Source organism: Macrosteles quadrilineatus, unplaced genomic scaffold, assembly GCF_028750875.1.
Source record: "Macrosteles quadrilineatus isolate MER2022 unplaced genomic scaffold, UCM_ALF_1.0 Scaffold_2__2_contigs__length_208266976, whole genome shotgun sequence".
In the NCBI taxonomy this organism is placed as follows: domain Eukaryota; kingdom Metazoa; phylum Arthropoda; class Insecta; order Hemiptera; family Cicadellidae; genus Macrosteles; species Macrosteles quadrilineatus.
The window spans coordinates 31,584,620-31,598,143 of record NW_026542595.1 but is presented as its reverse complement, the minus strand read 5'-3'; the positions used below and the strand labels follow the sequence as shown (position 1 = coordinate 31,598,143).

Sequence of the window (13,524 nt, the reverse complement as noted above, 5' to 3'; positions counted from 1 at the left end):
GATTTAAGACACCCATATGGACAAATTCAAATAACTTAAGTTGACAAATTCGTACTTATCATAATTTATTTTTCGTAAATACAAAATCCATTTCTCCGACTGTCTCTGCGCCTTGATTGTCATCGCGAAAGTAGGATTTTCTCCCTTCGCGATGTCTAGTAGATGGCGATCTATTTTGTTTGATGTTAAAACAGGTAACATTGAATTGCATATTTTTAACTTACAGAGTTCTTATTATTTCAGTGACCAAATGCTTATGGTTTAGAAAAATTGTTTTTCGTAGGCCTAAATTATAAAATGTCTGTTTACGATATTGTTTTAAAGATTAGTTTTAACGATCCAAAGGCCATGCTGCAGCTCTGGGCAGCGCAACACTACATCACAGTGGTGGATAGCTGTACTAAACTCATTAAAATCCTTACAAACGGCCAGCTTGTTTATTTACCTAAAACCATAAAACATATGGGACTGGCGATGGCAGTGAATTTATCAACGAAATCTATCCACTAGTGTGACGTCATGGATCCTGCAGCATGGCCTGTTTTTTTTCTAGTGGGGCCTTGCTTGGTCCCCCGGTACTTAGGTTTAAGTGTGTAAACCTATATTTTTTTTTATTATTTTGTAAAAGACAAATTTTTTATTTTTAAAATTAAAATTTTTGTGAGCAAAGCCATGACGGGTTTGCTAGTAAGTTAATATATTATTAGACGATATAGGCATTTATATACATGTACGAATACGAATAGTATTTTAGCCTCTGAAAAAGTCAATCGGTCCGGGTCTAGGGTCTAGAGAGGTGGCTGTGGTCTAGGTCGTACCGTAACACTTACGGTAATGCTGTAGCAACTTTTACTTACAGATTAATTCACTAAAAAAAGTAAAATTAAATAAGGTGAGCAATCGGTGTTTTACTATGCTTTATAGTAGTTTATGCAACGATCGCGTAAAGACTATTAACGCGAGTTGCGTACACTACTTTACCTACGACCGTTTTTTAATTACTAACAATCTGGTTTTTTTATTACTAACAATCACTACTCATAATTTATTAAAGAGGTTATGTTTTCATTTATTGTCATTGCCACTGAAAGTGGTGCAACGACTAATTGTATAATCAGCTGATTACTTTTTTAGGGAATAGGTTTTGCTAACAGCACTCTTACCATGAATACTGTATCAAGTATATATTGCAGGGAAATATTGCATATATTTATGGACAACTGAATAATGTTGTGAAACAATTATTTACATTTAGATCTCAGCATCGATTATGTGGTCCACAACGAGTTGGGTGAAAAAGTTGTTTAGAGGTTTTCCAAATTAACTAGAAGCACATTTTCATTTATCAATTTAACCTTATTTTGTTTCGTCCATTTAATGAATTACTGGTATGTAATTTCGTACCTTTGTTTCGATTTTGGTGGCAAAAGATTAGAACAAACCGTTTGTGCTCTCATTTCCATCTCGTCAACTTCACTTTCACTTAACTGACATTTTTCAATCAGTAATCTACCTTCCTTTAACTTCCACCAACTTAAGTTAAGAATACGCGAGTATCAACAGGAACAAGTCGGATCAACAATTACAATTGTCAACTGATCAGCTGATTAGTTACCGTTCGAAGCATTACAATTTTGCCGTGTTGTTATGAGAAAAACTATGCTGTTATGAAATGAAACTATGCTGTTATGAAAGTAGACAGCTGTTAAGTGAAACTTTTCAATTCTAATAACTGAACTGAAATGGCTACTGAAAAGTTTCACTTAACAGCTGTTTACTTTCATAACAGCATAGTTTACATTCATAACAGCATAGTTTTTCTCATAACAACACGGGTAACGGACCAATGAGGTTCTAGGATCGAGAGAAAATAAGTAAAATTGTAATGCTTCGAACGGCAACTAATCAGCTGATCAGTTGACAATTTTAATTGTTGATCCGACTTGTTCCTGTTGATACTCGCGTATTCTTAACTTAAGTTGGTGGAAGTTAAAGGAAGGTAGATTACTGATTGAAAAATGTCAGTTAAGTGAAAGTGAAGTTGACGAGATGGAAATGAGAGCACAAACGGTTTGTTCTAATCTTTTGCCACCAAAATCGAAACAAAGGTATGAAATTACATACCAGCAATTCATTAAATGGACGAAACAAAATAAGGTTAAATTGATGAATGAAAATGTGCTTCTGCTTAATTTGGAAAACCTCTTAACAACTTTTTCACCCAACTCGTTGTGGACCACATAATCGATGCTGAGATCTAAATGTAAATTATTGTTTCACCATATTATTCAGTTGTCCAAAAATATATGCAATATTTCCCTGCAATATATACTTGATACAGTATTCATGGTAAGAGTAACTGTTAGCAGAACCTATTCCCCAAAAAAAGTAAAGTGTCATTTAACGAAGTTTTATAACACGTAATTACATGAAATCAGCTGATTATACAATAAGTCGTTGCATCACTTTCAGTGGCAATGACAATAAACGAAAACATAACCTCTTTAAGAAGTTATGAGTAGTATTGTTAGGCTACGGCCACACGGGCGTTTTTTTCACGCGGTAAAATGTAGCTTATTTTCACGCTGCTTGAATTCCCGCTGTTGTATGCCACACGTGCGTTTTTTTTTTTTCACGCAGTAAAATGTAGCTTATTCTCACGCCGGTTGAAGTCCAGGAGCGGCAAAATGCAGTGGGAACCCGCAGTTGATTGACGAATTCACGTAATTATGTTATATTATATCTTCCTCATGGCCGGTATAGTAACCTTGTTTCTGACTAGTGAACAAGAAATATGAATGGTATATTGATTTCGATACGAAAACAATCTAAAATTATTTTATTTTGTTAACCTTTAATTTAATTATTTACATTTAGTATAAAAAATGAATATAATATATTAATTTCGTTACGAAAACAACAATAAAATTATTTTATTTTGTTAACCTTTGATTTAACTATTTACATTTAGTATATTAATTTCGATACGAAAACAACACTAAAATTATTTTATTTTGACATTTAGTATTAAAAAATAAATATAATATAAATATTTGTATGACAAGATGTTCATCAGATCTTTGAATATTCTACTACATAAATGACATTTTTTAGTCCAACTAAATGCCTTTCCTTTTAGTAACAAATTATTAAGTGGTCCAGTAAGGTCGACCTATGTTTAAGATAAAACGTGTAGGTCTACTGTGTAATTGGCTAGACCCAAAAATATTTTACGCTATCCTGAAAAAAATAGAAACATTTATCTTTATTTTAACTTGCTAGAACGACTTGATCAAAGCTGCGTGTTGCTCCCGCCCGTGTGGCCAGGGACAGAGCGTGAAAACAAGCTTCAAAAATGCGCCCCAGTCCATTCTTCTGCGGGCCCGCGGCGGGTGATTTTGCAGACGCGCCTTTTCTGCGTGAAAACACACTCCGTGTGGCATACCTCATTACATTTAATGCTGCCCATATTTCTCGCGTTTTTTCACGCTGCGTTCTTGCGTGAAAAAACGCCCGTGTGGCCGTAGCCTAAGTAATAAAAAACCCAGAAATTTTCTACTCGTGTCGTAAAGACTAACTTAACGCATTGTTGTGTAAACTACTATTAAAACATAACTATTAACAAAAGTTATGAAATCATGTTGCTCCCTTAACATCCCACCTGAGATTCTTCAGTTATAACTACACTTATACATATGATAATAGATATAGGCATTAGGATAAATTTAGGAATAGGTACAGGTACAATTCATTACAGTGTTCATAATACCTATATCTCTATCATGCTTTAAAGTATGGATAACTTAACGACTTGCGTCACGGATTGTGTAGTTCAGTTCTATGGATCTCACCATTTATCTTACTAATTAAATTACATTATTTTTTTCTATTATTTAAATCTGGGAGATTGAAAGTGGAGACGAATGAAAAATGTATGTCAAGGAAATATTTCTGAAATCTGAACTGTCTTTCACCTCAAAGAAGTAATAAAAATATGATATTTACTTCCCTGTGGTGGCCAACTATAATTTGACATTATCCGCGATAAAACTGTGGACTGTGGAGTGTGGGACCATAACATTGCTTAGCCGCTTAGCCTATAGTGGTTTTATAGAGGTTCACAAAAATCAATGTATACATGTAATCAGCAAATATTGATGATGTCTTCAAATCAGTTCAATTACTGGAAACTGGAAAAAACTGATAACTGGTGTCTGTAGATTTTTTAGTTGTTAGAAAGGAATTCCCCGAAGCGGGAAATTCTCCCCGAGTGTGGCAACACTGCTCGCGCTGGAGTGGCCGCGCCGTCGCCGTCGCCAGAGCAACCAATAGTCAGTCGAGTCGATCCACTCAAGAGAGGTTCATTGTACAGTGGCATTAGCTGTGTTGTGAGTGAGATGCGGTGTTTGTGGATTATCCTGGCCGTGGGTCTGCTAGCGCTGCTGGCCGATGCCGACGCCAAGAAGAAGAGGAAGTTCGAGGGAGATTTTGAATTTGCAGATGAGGTATGTACATTGCTTATTGCTTGTAGAGTACCTTATAGCATAGCCTAGTTTTACGTAAATGCAAACTGTGTTGAATGTATTATCGTGCCATGATCACAGACAAAGATGTTGGCGAAGTCTACATTGCTTTTAAAATGTATGTTTATAATTTAATCAAAATATTCGTGTCGATTCCGCGTTGATAACATTTCATTAGCGTAATGAAAAATTCGTTATATTTAATAGTTTTACTAATGAAAAGTAATAATGATACGGGATTGTTTTCTTTCAATAGAACTTTTTATGCTGTCAGGCATCTTATTATCTACAGATAACCGGTAGCGCCACTTAGTACAGTACGTGATATTATTGAAGTGATGATATGGAAGAAGTGTGTGTTTGTGTTAGTTCCTGGATCTCGCCTCTTTAAGAAATTATTTGCTGTGTCTTCATCTAGTCAAAATTCTATCAGCAACCACCTATGTACTGCACTACCACTACTGGACACCGACACCTAGGAGGATTAAACATTATAATTAATTAAAACATTATAATGTTTAATCCTCCTAGACCGACACCGGTAGCAGTATTGTAGGTGTAGTGTAGTGTGGTGGTGAATGTGTGTCAGGCGGAGGGCGGCCCTTATTGATTGCAGTGGCTTCAATCTCAGGTACTATTCCATGTGCATCACCTACTACTGTGCTGGCTACTGGTTAGTTGCTATAGCTGTGTTGTAGGCGCAGTTTGAGGGAATACTAAATAACATTATTTAACTCACACGTCTCACTAGTTAGCAATAGCCTGCCTATTAATTGTGATTTTAAAAAATAACGACACAAAGAACATATTCCAAAGTGAAATGCTCCTGAAATGTTTCACACAACTGTCGTTTTACTGAATCACTACAGTGACCCACGTGACCACCATACTAATATTGTCAAAATATAATTTGAAATCATACTTAGTTTCTTCTGTCTCGCTTTTTAGTCTGTTCGGCTGCTGGGCGACGCTCAATAACGCTTTCTTCTATTTTCGCCGATATCGTTATGTATGTGTTAATCTCACATTAAATCAAATCAATAGGTAATTCGAAACTTTTTTAGATTCTTCTCTTTAGATATAGGCTAGTTCTCAGAATTTTTGAACTATCCTTAAGCGTGGTAATGCTTGGCCTGTCAGTGTACGAGTTGGTGAGTCATACTTGTGTTGTATGAGCAGATATGATCGTCCAAGGTGTCAGGCTGCACTCAAGGACCCTCTCCATCTTCCGCCCCATTGTTAAGTAGAGGGGCAGTGGAAGGACGAGTGGTTTCTGCCATTCTCCACCCTCAGGAACCCTTTTGTTGTCTCAACCGAAACACCTCCACTTTTCATTCCATAAGTTTCTCGGCACAAGCCCCGAACTGCACCAAGGCTTGATATTGTAAACAGGCACTCCAGAAAACAATGTTCTGGTCTGGGGAGGCTGATATCCGTTTTTTTTGTCCTAGACTAAGAACATGGTCTAATATATGCTACGTTGAACTCTAAATTAGGTGTCTGACGTGACGTGGTCCTGGGGGGGGGGGCGAATCAGTATCACGAACAGTCATGTAAGAAATTTCGCAATTATTTGGTGACCATTTATTTCTTTAGATCTCTTCTTGTTGAGTGTAATAGCCTTGTCTGTGTATTAGAGGTGGCTATGGCGTAAGTTACACTGATCTACGTGTGTTTAACATCAGACAGTGGCTGTGTCACGATATTTCAATTTTGAGTACACTGCACTTAACGATGGGGGTTTTTATAAACAGTTTGGTTTTGACGTACAGTATCCACTTATACTTCCAGCAGTAATGGTCTCTCTCCTACTCAAGTGGACGTTATTTGTGGCAGGCTTTCAGTGGTGTTTGTGTTTACACTTTTCAGGACTTCTGACAGTCGACAAATCCACTTAAATATGCATCACGACCAAATGGAGCTATTATAGACTTGACGCGTAATTTGTCACATTCAGGAAGAATTTTTTTCAAAGTAGTGTTAGTTTGTGTTTTTGTTTGTGTTTTAGTTTTTAGTTTGTGTTTTACTATGAAGAGTATCACAACTACAATAAAGAATATAGTTCCGAGTGTGCGTAAAGTTTTTAGAAATTCATAAACTAAAGCATAATGATTGCGATTGACATATAGTTCACATAAAGCCATGAAGATCCTTTCATGCTGTCGAGATCGTTCCAGACATGGTTTACTCGGTTAAGGAATGATAAATTATCTTTTTTTAAACGCCCTAATGCGTGTTGTGTGTGGTAAACGATCGAACAATAATTGCGTCAACACCTCCTTGTGCAGTTCCAGCACCCTTGTTATGACAGCACTGTGTATGTAGCGGGTGGTATACAGGGTGGGAGTCTCACGCACAAAAAGGGCAGCACACTTCACACTGCGCCATTATTTATGGCCTTTTTGTTTCGACGGTTGCACCGCCGACTAATTGGCCCTTCCTAAATAACAAATTAGCCAATCACTGCCAAATGGAGCTTTGCCCGGAGAAAACGCGATGTAGTAGCTTCATAATTCACAAATATCAGCGTGAAAGTGAAACTGTTCGAATCCGGGTTGATCAAGAACAATAAATTTGGAAAACGTGTTAGATACTTATTAAAAAAACATTGAATTTGTACACTTTTCATAACCTACTGACTATCTTGTTCATTGGTTCTTTAAAAAAAACTTTATCCTCAGAAGAACATCTCTTCTAAAGCATCTATATATAAAATGTGTTTCCCAATAAAGCTGGATCTACGTCTACTGTTCTTTCGAGTTAAATGATTTTATTTCAGTTTAATCTTTTTATATATAGATTAAATTCTCTATGTCACTCCTACACTGCAAAGAAAATATGAAGCCCAATAACGTATACCGGTACCTATACTAGGAATAGGAAAGCGAACATAGGAAAGCATACTAGGCAAGTAGCAACAATAGCCACGTATTTGATTCAACCGAACTCTACAAATAACTGTTTTATAATATTCCACAGAATATAGGCCAAAATCCTAATTTATCATTCTTAAAATTATTTGAATCACCCAATTGCTTACGGGGGTATAATGATTTATATCACTGCTGTGCTGAACCTAAGTTATTCTTACTTTGGACTATTAGACCTTACTCTGTACTGTAGGTACTCTGTATAGTAGCTTTGACTTTGAATACAACTTCAGTATCCAATAGTCAATGGTAATACTGTTTGGTATGGTATTAGGCTTAATTAGTTAGTTTAGTAGTTCTGAAAATATGTTGTTTCAAAAAAGCGCTTGCAAATAAAGACATTGTTTTATTATTTTACCTAACCAAAGAATTATTATTTTTGCTAACTCAACCTCAAATGTATTCAATCTATAATGCCTCTTAAAGATTGAAGGAATTTAAACGCTTAAGACAGTAAGCTAACTACCATCCGAAAACTTGGCTCACGAATTTGGTAAGTTTTTACTAGACCAAAATTTACTAGGCTGTTATGAAAATTTTTTTCTCAAAATGACCGCTTGCGAGTTAAAACAAATTGTTTATACTAGCGCTAAAATAGTACATACACTTAACATTAAGTCCATGTATATTTTCGTGCTTTATAATGTCATAGATAAAAGTGCTAAAGGCACTAAATAGGCCAACATTGTCTCCCATAATTACCATTAGGAAGAATACAATCCAGTAGGCATAGCAGAGCTCAATTTCGATCAAATTTTAGTTTTTGGATTCTGTAGATAGTATTGTTATCAGGGAAAGGGTAACACACAAATATTTGAAATGCACATAGTTGTTTGCTCAACTGAGGAATGTCTGTACGGCCGTCGCCCGTTGCTGCACCGCATTTTTATTTTTTACTTCACTCCCATCATCGACGTTTCTAATACATTGTTTCGAAAAATCCGATACTCACTATAGATTTATTTAGCTGTTTGTTAGTATTAGTTAAAAACTAACTATGGTTGCATAGTTATTAGTTCAACCAAATCATAAAACCACAAAGGATTGTAGGCATTCATGTGAATTTTAACTAAAATATCCTAACATTTAAAAGGATGCCTATTTAATTGGGTTGGATTCTGATATTCGTAGAAGGCCCATTACTGTAAGCAATATTATTTTCTAAGAATCATTTCACTGTTGTGATCGTTTAATCTCAGAGATAAAGCTTTTTGACCTGTGTTAAGAGAAGCGCAGAGTCCTGATTTGGCCCTTTTTGGATTGGCAATACAAGTGATTACAGTACCGTAGTACAACACTGCCTAAATTGTATACCGATCGGAAGGGAATCATGAAGATTGAAATGATATTTTCAACAGTTAACTTAGTTGTGTTTATTAGAAACTATTCCACCAATGAATAATTATTATTTCAATGTTCAGTTAGATAATAATGTCTCCGTTACGCCCCTTTTCCAGCCGTCATAAACGAACCGATTTTTACTATTGAGGTGTCATTTTAAAGCTTATGATCCGGCGTACAGGTAAATGGTAACGAACAAGTGCACCCCTTGTGTTCAGTTATTTCTAGAGTTCACTTTCAAAGATGTTTCTGACCAACTTTCTTAATAGGTTAACGTATAAAATAGTCAGTCTTTTGGGTGTAGATCTTGATCTTTGAAAAAGTAAAGTGGTATTGCATTATTATTTGTACATTAAAATTAAGTTTTTAAACCTATTAAAATGCGCAATTTGTGCATGGGTCCCTCTAGACTGTATTGTAGGCTGATGCAATTGTACAGGTGAACCCTTTACAATAAATAATACAAATTTGTGCATAATTGAAAGTATGAATGTTTTAAGCTGTAGTGTTGTATCATATTGGCAATCGCTCTGTAATTCATACAAGTATATGTTAGTTCTTTAGCAATATACTGTATAATTGGTCTTGTCTTATACAGTAGTTTCTTCACTGAGTTTTAAACCGCACTATGTTTACTGGCCCGAAGGACGGTCGACCGCAGTGATCAAAGCTTTGTTTTCAGAGACTTCCGACTTCCGACATAGCTACATAAAAGGTCTTTCACGTCTAATGTAATTTTTAAAGCGGAATAAAATTAAACTGGAATTTTCAGTAATTAAACGCAGGAAGGCCTTTCAAATCACACACAGGTGATATTTCAACAGGTGCCGACGGGGTCGAGGCTATTATTAGACAGGGTCCAGTTTCCATCAGGCCGCGGACCCCACACACACACACACACGCACACACTCGCACGGCGGCCATCTTGGAGTCAGGACCGGCATCGGCACCAAGGACGTGCGCTATGACGAAGGAGTCATTCCTGGCTTCAGGATATACCGCTGTCGAAACGGGATTATTGTCAATTTCTTGATAGTTTTATCAAAGTAATCATCTCTATCGTTATGATACCACATTCTTTACAGCATACAGGTAAGAAGTTTTGAGATGGTGTAAAAAATAAACTACCATGGTATCATAACCAGCACAAAGCAATCCCCGTGACGAGAATTGTAGAATTTATTATTAGAAATTTTACTACGTTAATAATATGAATCAAATAGGTAGTTCGATTGAAAAGTTAAATATTTTTCTGTATTATTTATTTAGTTTATTAATTTCAATTACACGTCGAGTAAGACTATAATATTTTAGCCAACAAATTTGATAATGTCTTTATCCTATATACAAAATGTCATTGCATGGAAATGGATACATTTTAATATATTTATTTCTAATTTACCTGGTACTCAACTCAATTCTTAGTAGGCTCCTACAGTATTGGCATGGCATAGATAAAACATACGGTTAGTATATGGTATTCGTTTTGTCAGATCTTCATTACGATTATCATGTGCTTGGTTTCTTGAAGGGGAAAAAACTGAGAAGTAAAATGATTTTAATTAAGATTAATTAATTAATTAATTTAATTAATGATTTTTATTATATGCACTGAGTTTTTTACACTTGAAATACCTAAGCTGATGCGCGAACAGAAATAGGTAAATCCATTTATTATTTGTTCATCTCCATTGCTGTTAGCTTTCCGATACTTATTTCTCTAAACTCCAAGGCGATAGACATTTCCCGATCCAGCATTCCAACGCGAAGCTAATAAAAGTTAGCGTGAGGTTCTCTGCAAATGGACCTCCCAGTTGTAAAGGGAGGGGGGATTTATCGGCCTTTAAGATTTTCATCTGTCACTGTTCCAACTAATCGCTATCTGCCGCCATTGTTGTAAACCCAATACTATCTGGGTTACTTGACTCGGTGTTACTTTGCCATTTTTGAGGATCGCGGGTCGACCTTCGAATTCCACTGACAGCGTGGTACAGTAGTTCAGTTATTCCAACGTAACATCAACTACGCAGTATGAACTTGGTTTAGGATATAAAGGTTTGCGACTTTTGGTTTAAAATAAATTGAACAGTCCATACTCTCCAATTATTCTCTGAACTCAAATCATACCAATAGCTGTCACAACCATTGACACAACTTACTTGATACGTCGTAAAATAAATGCGTAATAAATGCTTTCTACCGCCGTAGGGGATGGTAGAGGATTTTGAGAGTCTATACATTTCTTTCGGTCTACACGCGAACCATATTTCTTTTTATGCTTGTTCAAATTGGATGTTTGTCACCATTGGTGGTGCCATTTAATGTCATTCGTAGATTCTTTAAATATTCCTACCGTTTGATGAAGAAGCGCAGTATCGTAAATATTTTCGTAGGACTAAACAGTTTTACTAACTTTTATGCTTTTACCATGTTCCATGCTTTTACTATGGGAGGTTATAAAATTACTGAAACAACGAAAAAATGAGCGAGCACCAAATAAAGAATGGATGCTTATTTTTACGATTGCCTAACCAATTCAACTTAACATTTCTAATAGATACCGTCGCAGCTTACGAGTACATAAGTAGAAACTACTTGGTCTTCTGGACAAAGTACAATCAGTTAAAATTATTACCCCCGCAAAACGTACGCGATAACAACAATATTATCGTTTGTTCTATTGATCGGACATTTACCACTAATAATCATGACGTAATTATAGCCATTATGATACAAAATCATGTAAATGGATGGATTATATGAGCACTTTCAATCTAAAAGGATTCGCTATTTTTAGAAAAAAGGTTTTTACGAGTTTCAACTGAAGCAAATTTCCACCGTAGCTGCTGAAGAACGGTTTACACCAAATCCTTTTTATGTGGATCTTTGGAAAGTCGTAAATTCTAACTCCGCTATTGGTTCCATTTACCTGTAATAAACCTCTTATGCCTTATTCGGTGGAATTCTGGCTTTAAAGCGTTACCCGTGATCTCGATGTGTATAAATATCGTTTAAGACTATTTATTCTAAACATTCCTTGATGAAATCATTCGTTGAGCTTTCGATCATCAACAATAGTGAACAGAAAGAATTGTGTTGTAGAAGTTATAGGATATGACGTCATTCTTACTAATCTCATTTAATGTACATTGCCTTAATAAGCTCAAATACCTAACTACAACACATATGCATAACGGCATTGTTTCTAGAAGTAACAATACTGGACCTTTTGCAATACAGTAATGGTAAAATAACAGTATATGACACACAGGTCATACTGAATCTGAACCATACTGTGCATAAAATATGCTAGTTTGATTATTTTCTTTGACTATTGTAGATGGAAAAAGATGAATTTATTCGATGTTGTTTTGCGAGACCTGATTAGTGTTAAATTTTATAGTATTTTTGTCATGGAAAATTTCAAGTTCTTGTTTTGAAATTCAGATAGAATTTTTTTTATTCGAGGCTTACTAATGTAACTTTAACCTTAGTCAAGTCAAACAGATACCGGTAACTCAAATTCTAGTTTTAAACAGATCGTTCTGGAATAGTAACTCCGTTTCTCATTCCAAACGCTACTCCTTATCAAGATATTTTTCAGTTACAGTGAACGCAATAATCTTTTAAAGAAAAATATACTTTCCCTAACATCTAAACCTCCAGATTTAATTGGGGCCCACAGCAGTTTTCACTGTTTTTTGATTTATTTAATGACACTTGTAAAAATTCAATTGTGTAAAGGTTTATCTGGTGGCCAAATCCGAGACACGTGCGGAAATGTGAGTCGGATACTGCGATGTCGGGGTACGAGGGGGAGGGCTGCGACTGGCTGAAATAATCCTACTTGTCGCCTGACGGTCCTACGGTCAAGTGAGACATTGTACAATGTTGCTTACTTACCTTCCCTGCGTCAACCTCTCATTGTACAATTAGTGCATAAACTATGGGTTACATTCGGGAATGCTACGTAACACAACCACACTGGACACATTGCGTGGTAACGTATTCAATTGTCTATTCCATAACGTTACTTTACCGTAACTTGTCCTCTCCACTTGGCTCAGCTCAGATTGTAACATTATTTCCTATGGCAGTTGGGGGAATAAAACCATAAATAAGTTAACTGTAAAATTGTGAAGCACATGCAAGTATATTTGATACGTGAGCTGTCGAATGTTGACTGTATCTTTATTTTTTTACATGAAAACATATATTTTAGTAATAAGTAATATGTGTGCAAGATGAGGTAAGTAACTAATTCGAGATTTCTAAAATTTATGAAAAAAATAACTGCGCCTGAATGGGTGATGTGCTTTTTCCAAACCGACACTTTGAACGTTTCCTTGTAATCTATTAGTATTTTTACGCTATCTGATAGTATAACATATGAACAAAAATGTACACCAATTTCGGAAAGTTGCATCAATGGGATGTAATTGTACGGAAACGCATTTGTGTAGATTACGAGATCGCTGAAGAAGAAAACGTTTTCTGTAAAGAGATTTCATCGAGAAAACATGAGTATGCAGTGAACAGCGTGCACCGGTGCTTTCCAAAGCCAATCAAAGCGTTCGTATAGCGATGGAACATGGAACAGATATTATAGATCCCTGCTACGTAGCTGTGTCGAACTTAATTTACATCCTCTTTGAACTTCATTTCCAAATTTAGTACTTTCTTGCTTACCTTCTTACTGGTTTAACGGAAACATTAGTTTATGTTAGCGT

General features: G+C 35.8%; 1 protein-coding gene across 5 annotated transcripts in view; it reads left to right on the top strand.

The window, feature by feature from the left end:
- The first annotated feature begins 4,309 nt into the window (after positions 1-4,309).
- LOC128985349 (proteoglycan Cow) overlaps positions 4,310-13,524 on the top strand; it is a 239,196-nt gene continuing 229,981 nt past the window's right edge. For all 5 annotated transcript variants that reach the window (XM_054404771.1, XM_054404767.1, XM_054404768.1 and 2 more), the window contains exon 1: positions 4,310-4,505. In XM_054404771.1, the coding sequence (XP_054260746.1) occupies positions 4,398-4,505 (108 nt within the window). In that variant the 5' untranslated portion in view covers positions 4,310-4,397. The remainder of the gene's footprint in view (positions 4,506-13,524) is intronic.